Source organism: Nycticebus coucang, chromosome 1 (genome assembly GCF_027406575.1).
Source record: "Nycticebus coucang isolate mNycCou1 chromosome 1, mNycCou1.pri, whole genome shotgun sequence".
NCBI lineage: Eukaryota > Metazoa > Chordata > Mammalia > Primates > Lorisidae > Nycticebus > Nycticebus coucang.
Window position 1 is genome coordinate 21,770,321 of NC_069780.1, and position 17,032 is coordinate 21,787,352.

The 17,032-nt window shown below is 34.3% G+C and overlaps 1 protein-coding gene across 1 annotated transcript in view; it reads left to right on the forward strand.

Annotated features, from left to right (window-relative positions):
• GRID2 (glutamate ionotropic receptor delta type subunit 2) overlaps positions 1-17,032 on the forward strand; it is a 1,435,943-nt gene that overhangs the window by 682,452 nt on the left and 736,459 nt on the right. Inside the window, exon 3 of the mRNA XM_053608318.1 lies at positions 13,896-14,180. Within this exon, the coding sequence (XP_053464293.1) occupies positions 13,896-14,180 (285 nt within the window). The remainder of the gene's footprint in view (positions 1-13,895; positions 14,181-17,032) is intronic.

Consider the following 17,032-nt stretch of genomic DNA (forward strand, 5'->3'; position numbering starts at 1 on the left):
TCATCGTGGTGTCTGCAGAGGCAGATACCTTAAAAATCAGCCAGTCTAATCACCATATTTAATGCATGAAGAAACTGAAACTCAAAGAGAAAAAGTGACTTTTGCCCAAGGCTCAGCACTGATTTACATCTGAACTAGGACTAAAAATCACGACTCCTCTGGATGGGTAAGACATTTACTCACGCTTTTTCTCAGAAAGGAGTAAAGGAGGCTGGTTGGGTTTTTGATTTTAAAAGAAAAAAGAATTTTTCATGCTAATGCAAATGATAAGGAAGATTGTCGTGTCAACCCAGTGTTTTGATTTCATATCTTCTCTTAAAAGAAACATTATCTTTTTATATTTAAGCGCATTGCACACAAAGAGAATTAGTGTCAAAGATTTAAATACGGGCCTTTATAACAACTTACATAATGTTGCTTGAAAAAGCACATAAGAGAAATGAGTTCAGATGACTTCATGAAAAGCTACCTTTTGAAAAAGTTGCCACAAATTTGATGCTGCACTTTCCAGGAATTATATCCTTTCACTTCATAATTGCTTCTAGCATGGGCCAACCTAACTGTTAAATAGTGATTCTGACCTCATGAACTGTTCTATAGCTCTGTAAAGTGCATAGATAGATTATTCCCCAGAAATAGAAACGCTTCTGATATGATGCTGAAAGGCATTATTAGTGAAATTAGAATATGATAATAAACTGCAGATGGTAAAAGATTACTTCCTGGCAGAGAATAAATCCAAGTTCATTTTATGTTAAGTGAAATGTGATTATCAACAAATTGTGACAGTAATGATCAAGGTATGATGCATAAATGCAATCTAGATCCTGATCCTGTATGTCTTAGCCAGATCAAGATGAAATCACCAATTAAATTTAAGGTGGGGGGAATTGAAATCATAATGAATTGAAATTAATATACCACATTAGAACAATTATATGAGTTTTGATAGTGGCTATAAAATAAATAGTACAAATACCCACTTCAGTTCATTTAAAATCAAAATGAATTCTTCAGCTTAGTTTAAAATTACCTAAAACATACATTATTAAAGAATCATTTTAATCAAATGAAATTTCAGGTGCTTTTAAAATGAGTGTTTACAGACTAAAATGCAACAGATTGGTCTTAATATATTGCTATTGCAAAAGCTTTCTTTTTCTAATGATAAGTTAAATGTTCTAATCTATTATATATTCAGAATTTAAGAAATATTTACTGAGGGGTCATCTTTATGCCAAACACATATGAGTTTAAAAAATGCAGGTCTGTCCTTTCATGGATCTTCTATACACTATTCCTATTACAAAAGAATGTCAATATTTTGAGATAGCGTGATAGGGAATGCTGAACAGCACTGCTGTTATGACGGATGGATTCTTTTCACTCTGCTCCTCATACTGTTGCCAACTCCAGTTAGGAATCTTCTTTATCATCAGCAGCAGACTGTTGCTATAAAAAGGTACTTTGAGTAACATAAAATAAGCCACTAAGGTTACAAGGACATTTACAGGATTACCTACCTTACCCATGTCCGTCTTGAAGATTAGACTGCAACTTTACTATTGATTCAATGGTTCATTCATTCACCATATATTTATTAAGTGCCTACAATAGGCTGGTCTCTGTTGTAGGTTTTGGGCATAACGCATCGATCAAACAAAGCTCCTGATCTTAAGTGAGGAAAAATAAAAACAAAGAAACAAACAGGTACATAAAACATGATCAGATGACAATAACTATTAAAGAAAAAATATTGGGAGTAACAGGGATGCTAGACAGAGGGCTACAGGAGCAGAGGACTAGCCAGAGGGATGAAGATGAAGAAATACCTGGGGGAAGAGCAGTGCTGAAGCAGAAACAGAAAGAAGACTGACTTCCCTGAAAAGCCAGAGGCCAGTGTGGCTAAAGCAGACGGAGCAAGTCGAGAGTAACAGGAGTTTTGGTCAGAGTCATGTCCATGCAGGAGCTCATGGGGACCTACAGGCCGTGATAAGAAATGTGTCATGAAGCAGAGTCATTTTTCTTTATGAAGCATATGTCTGAATGGCATTGCTATCAAGAGATCAAATATCAGTAAAATTTAAAAAAATCCACGTACTCTTTCTATTCAAAAGTACAACTTAAATTCTGTCTAAATGTAATTAAAATCTGTGATCGTATTTATAAGGTGCAAGATACTGGGTTTCAATAAAAGCATTGGAAGAGATGTGTCTAAACCAGAAGACTGGCATGTCCAGGTAATTACAATACAGTTGGTATTGTATAATTACAAATGTTATTGCAATAATCCAGGAGCAGCTGAACTTCCTCCTCTGCTTAGAATGTAAAAAGGTACAAAAAAATATATTCCCACACTAAAAAATGAGAGAAAACAAAAAATATATAAATTTGTGACTTTTTTCAAGCCTTAACTTTCTCAAAGTAACTAAAGAAACCAAAACTCTAAAGAGAAATGAGCTTCTTTAGGAAGTGACAGAACCCAAAATAGTCTGGTTTTTGAGAGAAGGGGGGGGTAAGAAGTTACTGCCTTCCATGCAAACAAGACTCTCATATAATTTTTTGAAGACCAAGTGTGGACACCATGTGTTTAGAACCGCAGATACAAGAATTGGCAGGACCAGTGCAGTTGACCTGAAACAACATGGTTTTGAGCTGTACAGGCCTTCTTATAGGTAGTTGTTTTTTGTAGATGTTTACAACAATCTGGAAAAAAAACTCTCATATGATGGCATAGTCTAGAAATAGCAAAAAGGTATGTCATGTATCATAAAATATATGTAGATCCTAGTCTATTTTATCATTTACTGCCATAAAATATACACAAATATGTTACAGAAAGTTCAAGTTTCTCAAAAGTTACACACACAAACACCTACAGAATTTGCACGGCACTATTTGCAGTCCGGAGAAATGTAAGCAAACATTTAGACACAGTATTAAATCATAACTGCATAAAATTGTCTTTGATACATACTGGACTACTGTGATAATTTCATAGCCACCTCCTGTTTCTGTTGTGGTGAGCTCAAGTGTTGCAAATATCCACTTAAAGCACTGTGTGACACTAATCATTTTTGCATGAGCAAGCTGTCTCTGCTGTAAATTGAGTATTGCTGTAAAAAGTGATCTCTCGTGACTCTTGTGTATTTTCATCAATTTTTGTGTAATGCTATAAACCTTAAATAATTTTATGGGACCCATAAAAAGGGCCATGAGTGATACTGGAGGTGTTCTCAAGAAGCAGAGAAAAATCATGATATTCTAAGAAAAATTTTGATTGTTTGATATTTATTATAGGTGGAGGTGCACAAGTGAGGTTGTCGACCATTTCACACAAATGATTTATCTTATAAACCAATGATGTAAACTTAGGGTAACAGTAACTATTGTATAGTATGATAATTATTTTCTCTTATGATTTTCTCAAAAACATTTTCTTCTCTCTAGCTTACCATATTGTAATAATATAGTATATAATACCTATAATACAAAAAATGTGTGTTAATTGACAGTTTATGTTGTTCTTAGGCTCCCAGTCAACAGGAGGCCACTAGTGGTTAAGTTTTGGCATAGTCAAAAGTTACAGGTAGATTTTCGACTTTGTGAGAGGTCGATGTCCCTACCTCCAAGCGTTGTTCATCTATACTTTAAGGGTTGGTTGTACTTTACCTACTTCGCCACTGTTATCTCTACAAAGTAAAAGTCTTATGAACTTGGAGAAGGGGAAAACATCAGCTTACTCAGGGGGTACATGCAAAGATCCATTACTTGTGGTGAAAACTACTGGGAGAGAGTGAGGAAACCATCTTGGGCAAAGATCTTTTACAGATTTCAAGCTGAGGTCACCTAATTTGGGGGAGGCAGGAGACTTCCAAGAGATTTTCACAAAATGCAAAGGAAAAAAAAAGCTGATCCATGGTCAAAAAGTAAAGCAAGAGAAATAAGTAGAGTTATTTCGTAGATATTGGAACTATAAAACAGAGACTATAAAAATAGCTGTGGTTAGCATGTTAGCTGGAAAGGTGAATATAACATAAATAAATAATAGAGGAAATTCAACAGAAAGAAGGGAAACTATAGCAGAACATAGCTTCTACCTTAGAGAAAAAGGAAAGCATACTAAACCCAACTTAAACAAAAGAAAGAAATTATAAAGATCAAGGCGGAAATCAGCAAAATAGAAAACAGAAAAGCAATCGAGGAAATCAGTGAAATCAAAAGCAATTTATTTAAGAAAATTAATAAAAGTGATAAAGTTCTATCCGGACTGAACAGGAACAAAAGAGAAATTATACAAACTACCAACATGAAGAAAGTGAGAGCCATAGCTACAGATTCTCCAAATATGAAAAGAAATGGGCAGCACTTGTGGCTCAATGGGTAGGGTGCTGGCCCCATATACCGAGGGTGGCGGGTTCAAACCCTGCTCCGGCCAGCTAAAACAGCAGTGGCAGCTGCAATAAAAAATAGCTGGGTGTTGTGTGGGTGCCTGTAGTCCCAGCTTCTTGGGAGGCTGAGGCAAAAGAATTGCTTGAGGTCAAGAGTTGGAGGTTGCTGTGAGCTGTGACAGCACAGCACTCTTCTGAGGGCCACAAAATGAGACTCTGTCTCAAAAAAAAAAAAAAAAAAAGACAGAAAGAAAAGTAGTATTGGAGAGTATTATGAAAACCTAATGCCAGTACATTTGACAACTAGATGAAAAGGGAAAATCTGTTGGGAAACACAAACTACCAAAGCACACTCAAGAAGAAATATATGGGGCGGCACCTGTGGCTCAGTGAGTAGGGCGCCGGCCCCATATGCCGAGGGTGGCAGGTTCAAACCCAGCCCCGGCCAAACTGCAACAACAAAAAAAAAATAGCCGGGTGCTGTGGCGGGCGCCTGTAGTCCCAGCTACTTGGGAGGCTGAGGCAAGAGAATCGCTTAAGCCCAGGAGCTGGAGGTTGCTGTGAGCTGTGTGACGCCACAGCACTCTACCAAGGGCCATAAAGTGAGACTCTGTCTCTACAAAAAAAAAAAAAAAAAAGAAGAAATATATGAGCTAAATTTTCCTATGTCAATTTAAAAAATGTGTCCTATAGTTATAACCTTTTTAGAAGTCAAATTCCAGGCCCTGAATGTTTGTTTCATTGGTGAGTTCTACCAAACCTTTAAGTAAGAAGTAATACTTACTATACGCACCTCTTAGTACCCAATGTACACAGCCCTACTATGAAACTAATTTGGGACTCTCACATGAAAGCTATAACCCAGCTACAACTTAACAATAGGGGGAAGTGGGAAAGGGGGGGTGGGTAGAGGGAGGGGGATCGGTGGGATCACACCTGTGGTGCATATTACAGGGGTATTTGCGAAACTTGGTAAATGTAGAATGTAAATGTTTTGGCACAGTAACTGAGATAACGCCGGAAAGGCTATGTTAACCACTGTGATAAAAATGTGTCAAATGGTTTATGAAGCGAGTGTATGATGCCCCATGATCATATCAATGTATACAGTTATGATTTAATAATAAAAAAAAAAGAAAAAAAAACTATACGCACCTCTTCCTAGAAAATTGAAAATGTGGGACTATATTCCAATTCACCTACTGAGGCCAGTATTATCCATGCAAGGATAGTTTAACATTTAGAAATCTATCGATGTAATTGCACATATTAGCTGACTAAACAGAAAAGTGTTTCTCTCAATAGATGTGGAAAAAAACTTCTCACAAATTTCAACATCCATTCCTGATATTAACAACAACAACAAAAGCTCAGTAATGCTATTTTTGAGCAAACTCTATCTCAGAAGTAGAGGGAACTTCTTCAACTTCATAAAAAGCATGAGTCAAAAACCTTATAGGTTCAATACTTAATTGTCAATGACTAAATATTTTCTCCTTAAAATCAGGGAAAAAGGAAGAGTGCTATTCCACAACTAATTAAAATTGGACTAGAGCGAGTACAACAAAGCTTGAAAAAGAAAGAAAGGGCATGCAGATTAGAGCGGAAGAAATAAAATTGCCTTCACTTCATATGATGGAATTATCAATATCTATGTAGAAAATGCTGTGTAATCTACAGAAAGGAAACTAGAACAAGTGAGTTAAATAAGGCTTTATGATTATAAGATGGATATATAAAAATCTTGGTTCTATATTCTAGCTTTAACAGACTGGAAATTCATAGTGTCATTTATAACAATATAAAAGTAAAAAATACTTAGGAATAAAGCTGATGAAAGCACCAGATCTATAAACTGAGTACTGCAAAATATTGCTTAAATAAATTATAATTAAAAAATACTAAATAGACAAAGGTGGGTACCATACTTATGGTTCAGAATACTCAGTATTGCTAAGAGATGCCAAAAACATCTCTTTGTATAAACACATAGGCCACTGAAAAAATAATGCACTTAAAGTATAAGTAGCACAGTGGTAGGAAGATATGATAGCAAAAAATAAGAGCAGAGGATAAGCATGGAAAAGATTGGTACCCGGTCATAAAAGATTTTATATGACATGCTGAGAGCTGGGCTTTTCTCCTGCAGAAGTTGTGAGCCATTGGCAGTTGTATCTGTTTTTAACTTTTAATTTTGAAGTAGTTTTGGATTTACAATCACGGAAGCCCAAGAGCTGGAGGTTGCTGTGAGTCCTGTGACGTCATGGCACTCTACCGAGGGTGGTAAAGTGAGACTCTGTCTCTACAACAACAACAAAAAAAAAAATTGCAAAAATAATGAAAAGAACTCCTTTATATTCCTCAGCCCACTTTTCCTAATATTAACATCTTTATCAAGGACACTCAGTTAATATTGATACAGTATTAATCACCAAACCACAGACCTTGTTCACCAACTTCCATACTAAGTGCCAGGATTCTTGTGTAGGAACCGGACTTGCACTGTAACGTCATTCCTCCTTTGTCTCCTCCAGTCTGTCACAGTTCCTCAGGGTTTTATTAATGACCTTCAAAACATGGGAATGACATAATAACTTTAAAAAACAGGCATCTTTTATTTGTAGTGTGGACGTTTGAGAAAGACAAAAAAACCTCTGAAATCACACCAGGGAGAAGGAAGTGACAGTCATTGAGTTTGTGGTGGTCTAGGTTGATGAGGCCCTGGCAGCAGATATTTGAAGAACAGAATAATTTGGGTTCTACTGAGGAGGAAGTAGGAACAGTACCTGTTAACCAAGGTGGTGGAGGGGAGCACGGGAAATAGGGGGCAGTAACTGAGAAAGTCTGTAAAATATTGCTGGACTCCAGCTGTATATTTACTTCTGTACAAAAGACTTCTCCAAACTCCATTTTAGGAAAAATGTATTTGGCCTTTCATAGAATAATGTCACCTTTTTGGCCAAGCACCTACCCCCTGTAAAACATTATATATTCATGTAAATATCTTTCTGTCGTTCCCGTTGTACTCTTGTCTATATTTGACTGGCTTGCATCCTGAGTGCCTGTCACTTGCCTGTTATAATTATATACATTTTATATATTTCATATAAAGTTACTTAAATATTTTTAAAGATACATATGAATATATGTAACATATATATTTGAGAGTTCGTTGCAGAATTATTACTAACATGAAAAGAGCAAGAGTTAATCAAATTTCTATTAATAGGCGATTATTAAACATATCATGGAAAAGTAGTAAAGTGATCAAAAAATCCTTGTTCTAGCCTAGTCTTCACTCCTTAATAGCATTAGTCTGCAATAAATGGGGTTAGGAATACATCAGACAATCCATGCTGATCAAATGGCAAAATAACATTTTGTGAATTTCAAACAGCTATACAAAAATCAATGAATATTTTAATCATATTTGTCATTTGTATTACATTGTTGATGATAAAGTCGCTAAGGTTTCGATTGAAAGTATACTTAATACTTCAGTAGGTTCTTCTCAGTACCTTTTTTCAGCCCTGTTGAAATTTTCCTTCATATACTCTTTGTATATTTAGAGCTAAAACTGTATAGAATTAATGCCTTAATCCCAAATCCACAGCAACCAAAAGGAGAATGTTAGTAAAGATCATAATTATTATTTTTTTCTTCTTTTACATCCAAAAGGTTGAATTATCCTAAATCTAATATGGAGTTCAGTGACTTTCATTCTATGTATGGGCCTTTATGCTAAACAAACAGTGATTTATTTTCTAATTCTCTAAGACATTATGGTCTGAACCAGGTTTGAATTCCAACTCTGCAATTTGCTAGTGTCATAAATTTATCAGTGGTAGGCTGGACAATGCATTTAACTTCACTGAACATGAGTCTCCTGATTGAAAATGGGATTAATAATAGCTTTTCTGCACAGGGTTGTTACGATATGTAAATGGAAAAATAAAGTTACTTATAATAGATGCCAGGTCAAATGTTTAATCCCTCTTGGGTTTGGATCACTAATAATAATTAAAGGTTCATGCTGGCTTTAGATAAATGAAAAAAATATTGACTGAAAATTATGCAGTTGAATTTATTTGATAGCTAATAACCAACCATTTTAGCCTTTCTATCTAAAAAAGAAAAATGTCTTAATGCTTTTCAATTAAAATTTCTTAATTTTTTTCTGTATTTCTACATTCTAAGGAGAAAATTATGATTATATTAGACCTTGTAACACTATTTTCATATAAATGCCAGCTTTTTTGGAAGAATGTTTTCCAAATAATTATATTTTTGGTAAACAACAGTGATGATGTTATCCCTTAAATGTCACCGCTCAGATGGTTGCTGAAAATTATATTTGCAATGAATGCTAAATGTCTAAATAGGCTATAAGTGTTTTATATTACTATATACTTATGAACATATAAGCATAGGTCAGGTATGTTTTTAGGGGAAGAAAAATGAAAAGAGCAATTATAAATACTATATTTGTGATTCATTAATGAAATAAACAGAAAAAAAGACATTAGATTAAATTCATCTGTTGCAGAAACAATACAAATTCTTTACATTTGCCATGGATGCTTACTTTATTTCCTCACTGATAGGAACTCAGTGATTGTAAAATTTAATATCATCGATTATTTAAGGAAGATTATTTAAGGAAGATTATTTAAGGAAAAATAATCTACTATATTAAATTTATCAATCAATTTAAAAATGTTTTGGTTGTAAATATGATAAAATAAAGAAATTATATACATGTTAGACTTGTAGAAATTTATATTTCATCTGAATTACAAAAACTAGATTGAATAAACTCTTCCTAGTTTATTAATGGAAATAAAGAGAAGATAAGAATCCCTTTCGGGGGTGCTATACTTAAAATTTACTTTGTGCATCTTATTTTGCTACACTTCACCCCATCCACAAAGGATGCAAGTTATGGTCATTATTGAATATTCATGAAAATCATTGAAAAAAAAGTCAGGAACTGTCAATAAATACTAGATGTTCTGCAACACTTAAATCATAGAGCACCATGGTTACAATTCATCAGACTCATGTTTTCCAGAAAGGGTTACACATCGTAACTGCAGATAACAGTTCATAATGCTAATACTTGACTACCGTACTGTACTGAATAAAATGAAACTTTTAGGAGTGGGCTTAGTCATTTGTGATTTTTTTAAATCTCCACTATTATTTGTGACTCAGGGCAGATTTTGGAAACACTGTGGTGGATAGACTGGGAGCTCTTTGCGGCTAGAGCATGCCATTCACATACTCTGCTCTGAAGGAGGCTGATATATGTGTATTGATGAATATGTCTATTTCTTAGTCCCTTCTGTGCCATTATAACAGAGTATCCAAGATGGGGTAATTTATAACAAGCAAAAATTTATTTTCTCACAGTTCTAGAGGCTAGAGAGTGAAGAACAGAATGCCAGCATCTGGGGAGGGCTTTCTAGCTGTTCATCAAAGAAGGGCAAAAGACAGGCAAGAAGGTCCGAACTTGTCCTTTTATAAGGAGCCCACTACCAAAATAACAGCATTAATCCACTCAATAGGGCTATGCCATGACCTGAACGCCTCCTGTTAGGCCCCACCTCCTAACACCACCACTTTGAGAATTAAGTTCCCGTAACATGACTTTGAGGACCTATTCAAACCATAGCAGTGTATAAATGGAATATACTAAAATCTTGATATGACTTACTTAAAGTCATTGGAAGAATTTATATCAGAACAAATAGGTCAATATAGATAAGTCAGGAAAAATATCACAAAGAATATATGTTCAAGAAGATAGGTGCTATCCAAAAAGTATTTCACTGAGTTCTCATTGAATATATAGTAACAGCTAATCCATTTCCAAATGCTTTATGGAATTTAGTTTTAATCTTATTATACTTAATAAGAAAAAGACTCAAATTGCCTAACTTTAGAAATGAACAAGATAACACTATGTGTACCTGAACATCATTTAATTTTACATTTATATTCTGTAGTGGCTGATTGATGAGAAAGGATAAAAGTGTTGCTGGTTGCAATTACTATCAGAAAAAAAAAAAAGGCATGCTTTCATCAATTACTGCTGTCTCTGAACATTTTTTGATGGTGTTAAAATCTCAAACCACTGGAGTCACAGAACCGGCAAGCTATTCAATATGGTTTATGTGTCTGTGTGTACATGTAAACATAGTGTAAGTAAATCACAGAGCTTGAAATAACAGTGACAAAGAAATATACCATTGAGAAGTCCTTGACTTGGGTGGCGCCTGTGGCTCAGTGAGTAGGGCGCCGGCCCCATATACCGAGGGTGGTGGGTTCAAACTCAGCCCCGGCCAAACTGCAACAAAAAAATAGCCGGGCGTTGTGGCGGGCGCCTGTAGTCCCAGCTACTCGGGAGGCTGAGGCAGGAGAATCGCCTAAGCCCAGGAGTTGGAGGTTGCTGTGAGCTGTGTGACGCCACGGCACTCTACCGAGGGCCATAAAGTGAAACTCTGTCTCTACAAAAAAAAAAAAAAAAAAAAGAGAAGTCCTTGACTTGGATTCTTTTAATAAAAAAGAATCCATACAGACACTTTGATCTCCTCAAATTCAGTGCTTACACTATATCTAATAAACTGATGTATGCATTCTATGGAATTAAAACTCAATATTGAACTCTTTTAACAGTTAAGACATGGGATTCTTATAAAAGGCAGACTGTCTCACCTAGCTTTGTCTCTGTTCTTGGTGTAGCTCTTTATTTCCTCAAATCTCTCTGTAGCCGTCATGAATTATAGTCTATTATTTATACGAACATTCATCTTGGGCCTTGGATGGTCGAGGCCCAAAGCAAATCAATTTGTATCTTGTATGCTTCACCCAGGGTAAAATAGGGCAAAATTGGCATCAAACTCACTCTTGAAGGCGAAATGGTAAGTTACTGGGTAGGCCCATTTTTATATGTGCACAACTGAGGTTGTGTTTTGGGTCAGTGGGTTCCAATCCATCTTAGCTGTATAAGCTCTTCCTTTTCTCTTTGGTATGACTTTTTCTAATACCACACCTGATACTAGGCCAGTTAAAGTTCCCCCTATAGGGAGCACCAGTTCTGTCTTTCCATTGCCATTCAGAATTTTAAGGTTATGAATAATAGAGTCTGTACTGTTTGCCTGTTGTGAAAAGCATATTGGGCCATAGATTAGAGATTTGTGTCTTCTATTTTTTCTTAACTGGAATATGTGTGATTTATTGACAACTGTAAACAATAAAATATTAGGCACTGTCAGAGGAATGCACATTTATAACTTGCAGGACGCAACTCTCCCAGTGTCTATGAGAAACCTCACAAAATTATTTTGGCCCCTTTTATGGTTGAGTCTTAGAATCTTTCTCAAAATAGTGTTCCAGGGTGCCAAATTACCAACAAGTCATGGCTGGCACAGTATGTAAAACCAAGTTTCCATTCCTGAACTTCATAATCTCTGCATGTTTCAGGTATGACATTGTATTTTTGATGATATCCATTTTGGTTTTACAGGGAAATTTCAGTTACTCTTGCTAATATGTGTAGCAGGGTAGGTAATGCCAACAGTAATCCAAAAACAACACATTCACTTATATAAAAATAATTGGTTTTAATATTTGTTTAGTTTATGTTCTTTCTAACAGTGATTAATAGGAAGTAACATAGTTAATTGGAAGAAATAATATTATACGCTAAAGCAAATTTATCTGCTAAGCAAGATTAATACATGACTTATAATTTTGAAGTTGATCCTTCGAAATCTAAATCTAAAGATTAAAACACAATTTTCCACAATGTTATATGTATACATATAACAGGATATTACTGAAACTGAATTTTTGCCTTAAATTTCTATATTTATAACTTTATGACTTTTGTGGTAAAGATAAATGTTATATTTATTTAATCACTTGAAATTAGTGTAATCTACAGATTAAATCTAACTCCGTATACTTTAAGGCACTCTACTTGTTTTAATTTTAAATACTAAATAAACTAAGCTTTTAAAGAAAATCTTTTTAAAACTCAGATTTCTATTTGTTTCTATATGTCAGTAGCAGTGTTATTTACCACAATAATGAGACAAACTTTATTTTTCATAAATTCACTGAAATTATAAGTGTAAACTTATATTGCTTTCTATAAAAGTTGAATTCATGGCCATGAGAATAATGCGTGAGTTTGACTAAAACTTCCAACAAGATCTATATAGTCTAAGAAGCACTTACCCTGGAACTATCTTTCATATTTTATTTCAAATCAATATAACCTCTCTCATAAGGCAATGCTTGAAAAATATGCTCATAATAATTATTCATTTATTTTGTATGTATGTATTGGTTGGCTTAATATTAATAATAAGAAATTTGTTGGATGTTTATATACTTGCCATTGTTAAATACTTCTAAGCTTGCACTTTGAATCAGCCTTTACTAACTGGCCTACTAAATATATAGACATATTTACATCTAAGTTTTCCTTGAACCTTTTCAAGAATCACATTAAAAACTATAATAAATGGTGACTCTTGAAAACAACTAGAATGCCTAAAATCTAGATTAAAGGCTGAGCAAATAACAAACAGAAATAATTTTTGCCTTGATTTTTTTCTGAATTTACTTTTGAATTTATTTCTAATCTTTTACTTTCAAACATTGGCATGATGAAGCTTAACTTTTTAACTCTTTTTTGTATATATGCTATGTATTTATTCATAAGTATAATTTATATTTTTATCTAGTTTTAAAGACATTGTAGGTAAGTACATAAACAGAATAGTTAAGATGGCTTTAAAACAGATTATAAATCATGTTGCATAAATTAGAAATTATTCATCTAGGAACCAGATAAGAGCATTGTTGAAATTTAGGATCTTATTTAATTTGGCTTGACCATGATATGACCATCAAGGAAAAAGCAAAAACATTTTTATTTCTCCAGTTCATTAAGGGAGACAAAGTATCATCACATTGTTAGATACCAAAATGGCCGTTTTCTCTGGCCAATAATGCCTTCCTCCAAATCTTCATCTCCCTCCATTCATTCAACAGTTTAAATATTATCTACTTTTTGAAACATGTCTTGTATACTCAGTAAAGAATTCTCTTTCCTCTAAATTACATATTGATAATTATGAAAATTTAGTTATCTCTAATTGAAGAGGCAAATAACAGACACTGCATTATCTCTCACCTTTCAATAATCCTGTGGGATTCCTGTATTTTACCCCCTTTCTAGATGATGAAGCTAAGCCAAGAGAAGCTAAGTGATTTGCACAAGGTCACACAGCTAATAAGAGCAGAATTCTTGAACTAAATCCCAACAGCCCTTGGTAATTTGAGGGTTGCCTCATATAAAATCTTCCTTGAGAAAAACAAATTACATACTTGTTTGATAACTGTGGAAGCCTTATCTATTCAGTGTTTCTCAAAAAGGGAAAATACCACGAGCCCCATTGACAACTGGAGTATCGCTGTGCTTTCTTGCAGCCTGTGAACTTATGAATCAAGGCATATTGGCCCTGGTCAGCTCCATTGGCTGCACATCGGCAGGGTCCCTCCAGTCCCTGGCAGACGCCATGCATATCCCCCACCTCTTCATTCAGCGCTCCACAGCTGGGACCCCAAGAAGTGGCTGTGGACTCACCCGGAGCAACAGGAATGATGACTACACTCTCTCGGTTCGCCCCCCTGTCTACTTGAATGATGTTATCCTGAGAGTGGTCACCGAGTATGCCTGGCAGAAATTCATTATATTCTATGACAGCGAGTACGGTAAGTATCTGTAATCTGGTGACTTTTGTAGACTGATACTGACATGAGAAGCAACTTTAGTGATTTGTAGTTTTCTTGTTGCAGAAAGAAGATCGTTTCTTGAGCAGCAACGATCAAACATTTTGTTAATGTTAAGTTCAAGCCTTTTGAATGAAGTTAGGTTTAAAAATAAATACCTAGACCTAATGCTCAGTTTGCAAATGTTTATAAATGGAAACTGACTCCCTTATATCGAGACTTTTCAATGAATGGAAGTCCCAACACTATCTTTCTCTCTTTTCCAAAAAATATGTATAACTATCTATTATAATAGAAGCCAATTTTGGATAGATCCTGAGCACTGACAAAGATTACCTCTTCTTCTTTATTGCTTCAGAAATAACCTGACAGATCTTTCTTACACACTGTGTAGACATTAATATCTACTCAGTGCTTAACTCTTTGGAATCTCTGAAGTTTATATGACTTTATGGTTAGCACAGCTTATTATCCAAAATATAAAATGTCCCGAAAATACTGGGTAGTATAAAAAATTTACTGTAATTTGAGGGGAAAATGCTGTGTTTCAGTATATTCACTTAGGTTACATTAAAAAAAGTAAAAATAATGTTAGTTTTGTTTAAATATACACATAAATATATGTTTAATTTATCTACTTGTTTTCTACCTGAGCAATCTCAGAGATCTTCAAATCCTCCTTCATTTCCTTTTATTTTTATCAGAAATAAAGTAGTGGTAGAGATGTCCAAATGAGAGGAAATGAGCACATCTGTATACAAAATGTATATTTGAAACACGATTTCCTTAGATGTTATGTCAGGGAAAGGAGTTTGGAAAGATTTCCTTTTCATTATAGATGGGTCCAGTTTTTACGTTTTTCTGAAACAAAATTAGAAAGTAGTATTTCATCCTCTGTAGTGCAATTTATTTTTCTAACTAAATACACATTAAAAAAAAAAAACTGTTTTTTTGTCATAATGTACCCAGGCTTATGAACAATATTAGAGAACAGTTACGCAAGATTATGCCAGAAACTGCCATCAGTAGAACTGAGAACAAACAGGTTGGCAGAAATCTGGGAAGCAACAGGGAGGGAGAGCAAGTGGCAGTTACATTTAGCCCTAAATATTCAAAGGTTCCTGGGGTTTTGGCAGCCAGAGTCCCATTAAACTCAATGGGTAGGCTTCAGCCAAAGTCTGTGGCACTCTCCAGAAATACACTCCTTTGTCTCCAGGACGGAAATTCTTGGTTTTGTTGCCTAATTCACATTATTTAAGGGTCACAAAACAAAGACAAGAGACTGAAATGAATAAAGTAAACAAAAAGGACATAAAAAATAATTGGCTCATCAATAGAAGTAAGGACTGAACCCAACACACTTCAGAAAATCCCGGGTAGAATTTTTCAGTGGACATAGTAAACTCTTTATCTGTGTCGTCAACATGCTGAATATGCCTTTGTTGATTTTCCTGCAGTCAGATTATCTGTGGCATTTATAATTTAACTGATATTCTTAAGGCCTCTAGTCAAAGGTAAGTTAGAATAATGAATTCTAAAACCTGAACTCTTCGTTTAAGGGAGGGAAATATTGTTCAGTTATTGTTATCAAATAAAAGTAAAAAAACAGAACAATAAAATTTTATTCTGTAAAATGAAGAACAGAAAGTGATTTTTGAACAAGGCATTGTCACAACATTTAATGAGAATTTTACTCTTTGACTATAAATGCCCAAGAGGAAACATTTCTTGTTAGCTTATTTAAAGGCCTGCATGCATTATAGTCAGGAAATTTGTATAAGAGAAGGAATTTTTTTCATTATTGATGATGTAAATATATTTTTGAAAATGATTACTACATACATAATCACAGAATCATTTGTATATTTCAGATTTCTCGTTCTTGAAAAATAAGATGGAATAAGCATCCTCTGTATTACTGGGCCATCTATTAGGTACAGGATTTGTTTCAGGAATTGTCTTTTATTCTGGTGATAAATTTGCTTTTTGACTTACTTAATAATTCGTAATAAATTACCCTGCTTCTATCATTAAAATTATTTCTAGTAATACCCTTGTTTGATGAAAGAAACTTTCCCTTTAATACTTACAATAAACCTTTCAAGTAAAGATTTGGGCTAGAGTCCAAAATAAACATCAAGCTGTACAAATACCTGGTACCTTGAAGAGGGCTGTATGTTTTTACATATCCATTTCATCAGTGTCATCATTCTGAGTTCAAACACTGGAATTATATTTGACTTTCATCTTGGTTATCAGAAATTGCTTTCATTAATGAATGGATTAAGCATCTTCTGTAGCTGGAACCAGACAGCTTGCTGGGGCCAAATGTTAGTGAAGATGTATTTTCCTTAGAAAAATTGCCTTTTTAAAAACTCTCTTTTTTAGGAGACTTGATGTAAAAGTCTTAATAATAGGCTTCTATATCAAGTTAATTAGAGAAACTCTTTTTTTTCAAAAGCAATGTTGATTATAATTAAGGGTGCAATGTAAAAGTCTACTTCAAGTTTCTTAACAAAGAAAATTCATACTGTAGATTCTAAGTCAATGGAGGAAAAGAGAAAAACTGTGAAAACTTTATTTGAATGGATTTAGTCTAGACATATTTTAAAGGCTTGAAAAGAGGTTTAGGAAGTATTGAGCTTTTAAAATGTGTCCTTAAGGAAATATCCTTTGCTCATTTGCTTAGTACAATGCAAAGTATCAGATAAAAAGTATATAAAAATGTAGGCTTAGCATTTAAGAAGCTTATAATTTACAAGGGAGGTAAAATATGTATACATGTGTATTTCTCTTAATAGAGGAAAGAATGAGTGTTGTGTTATGAATGACAC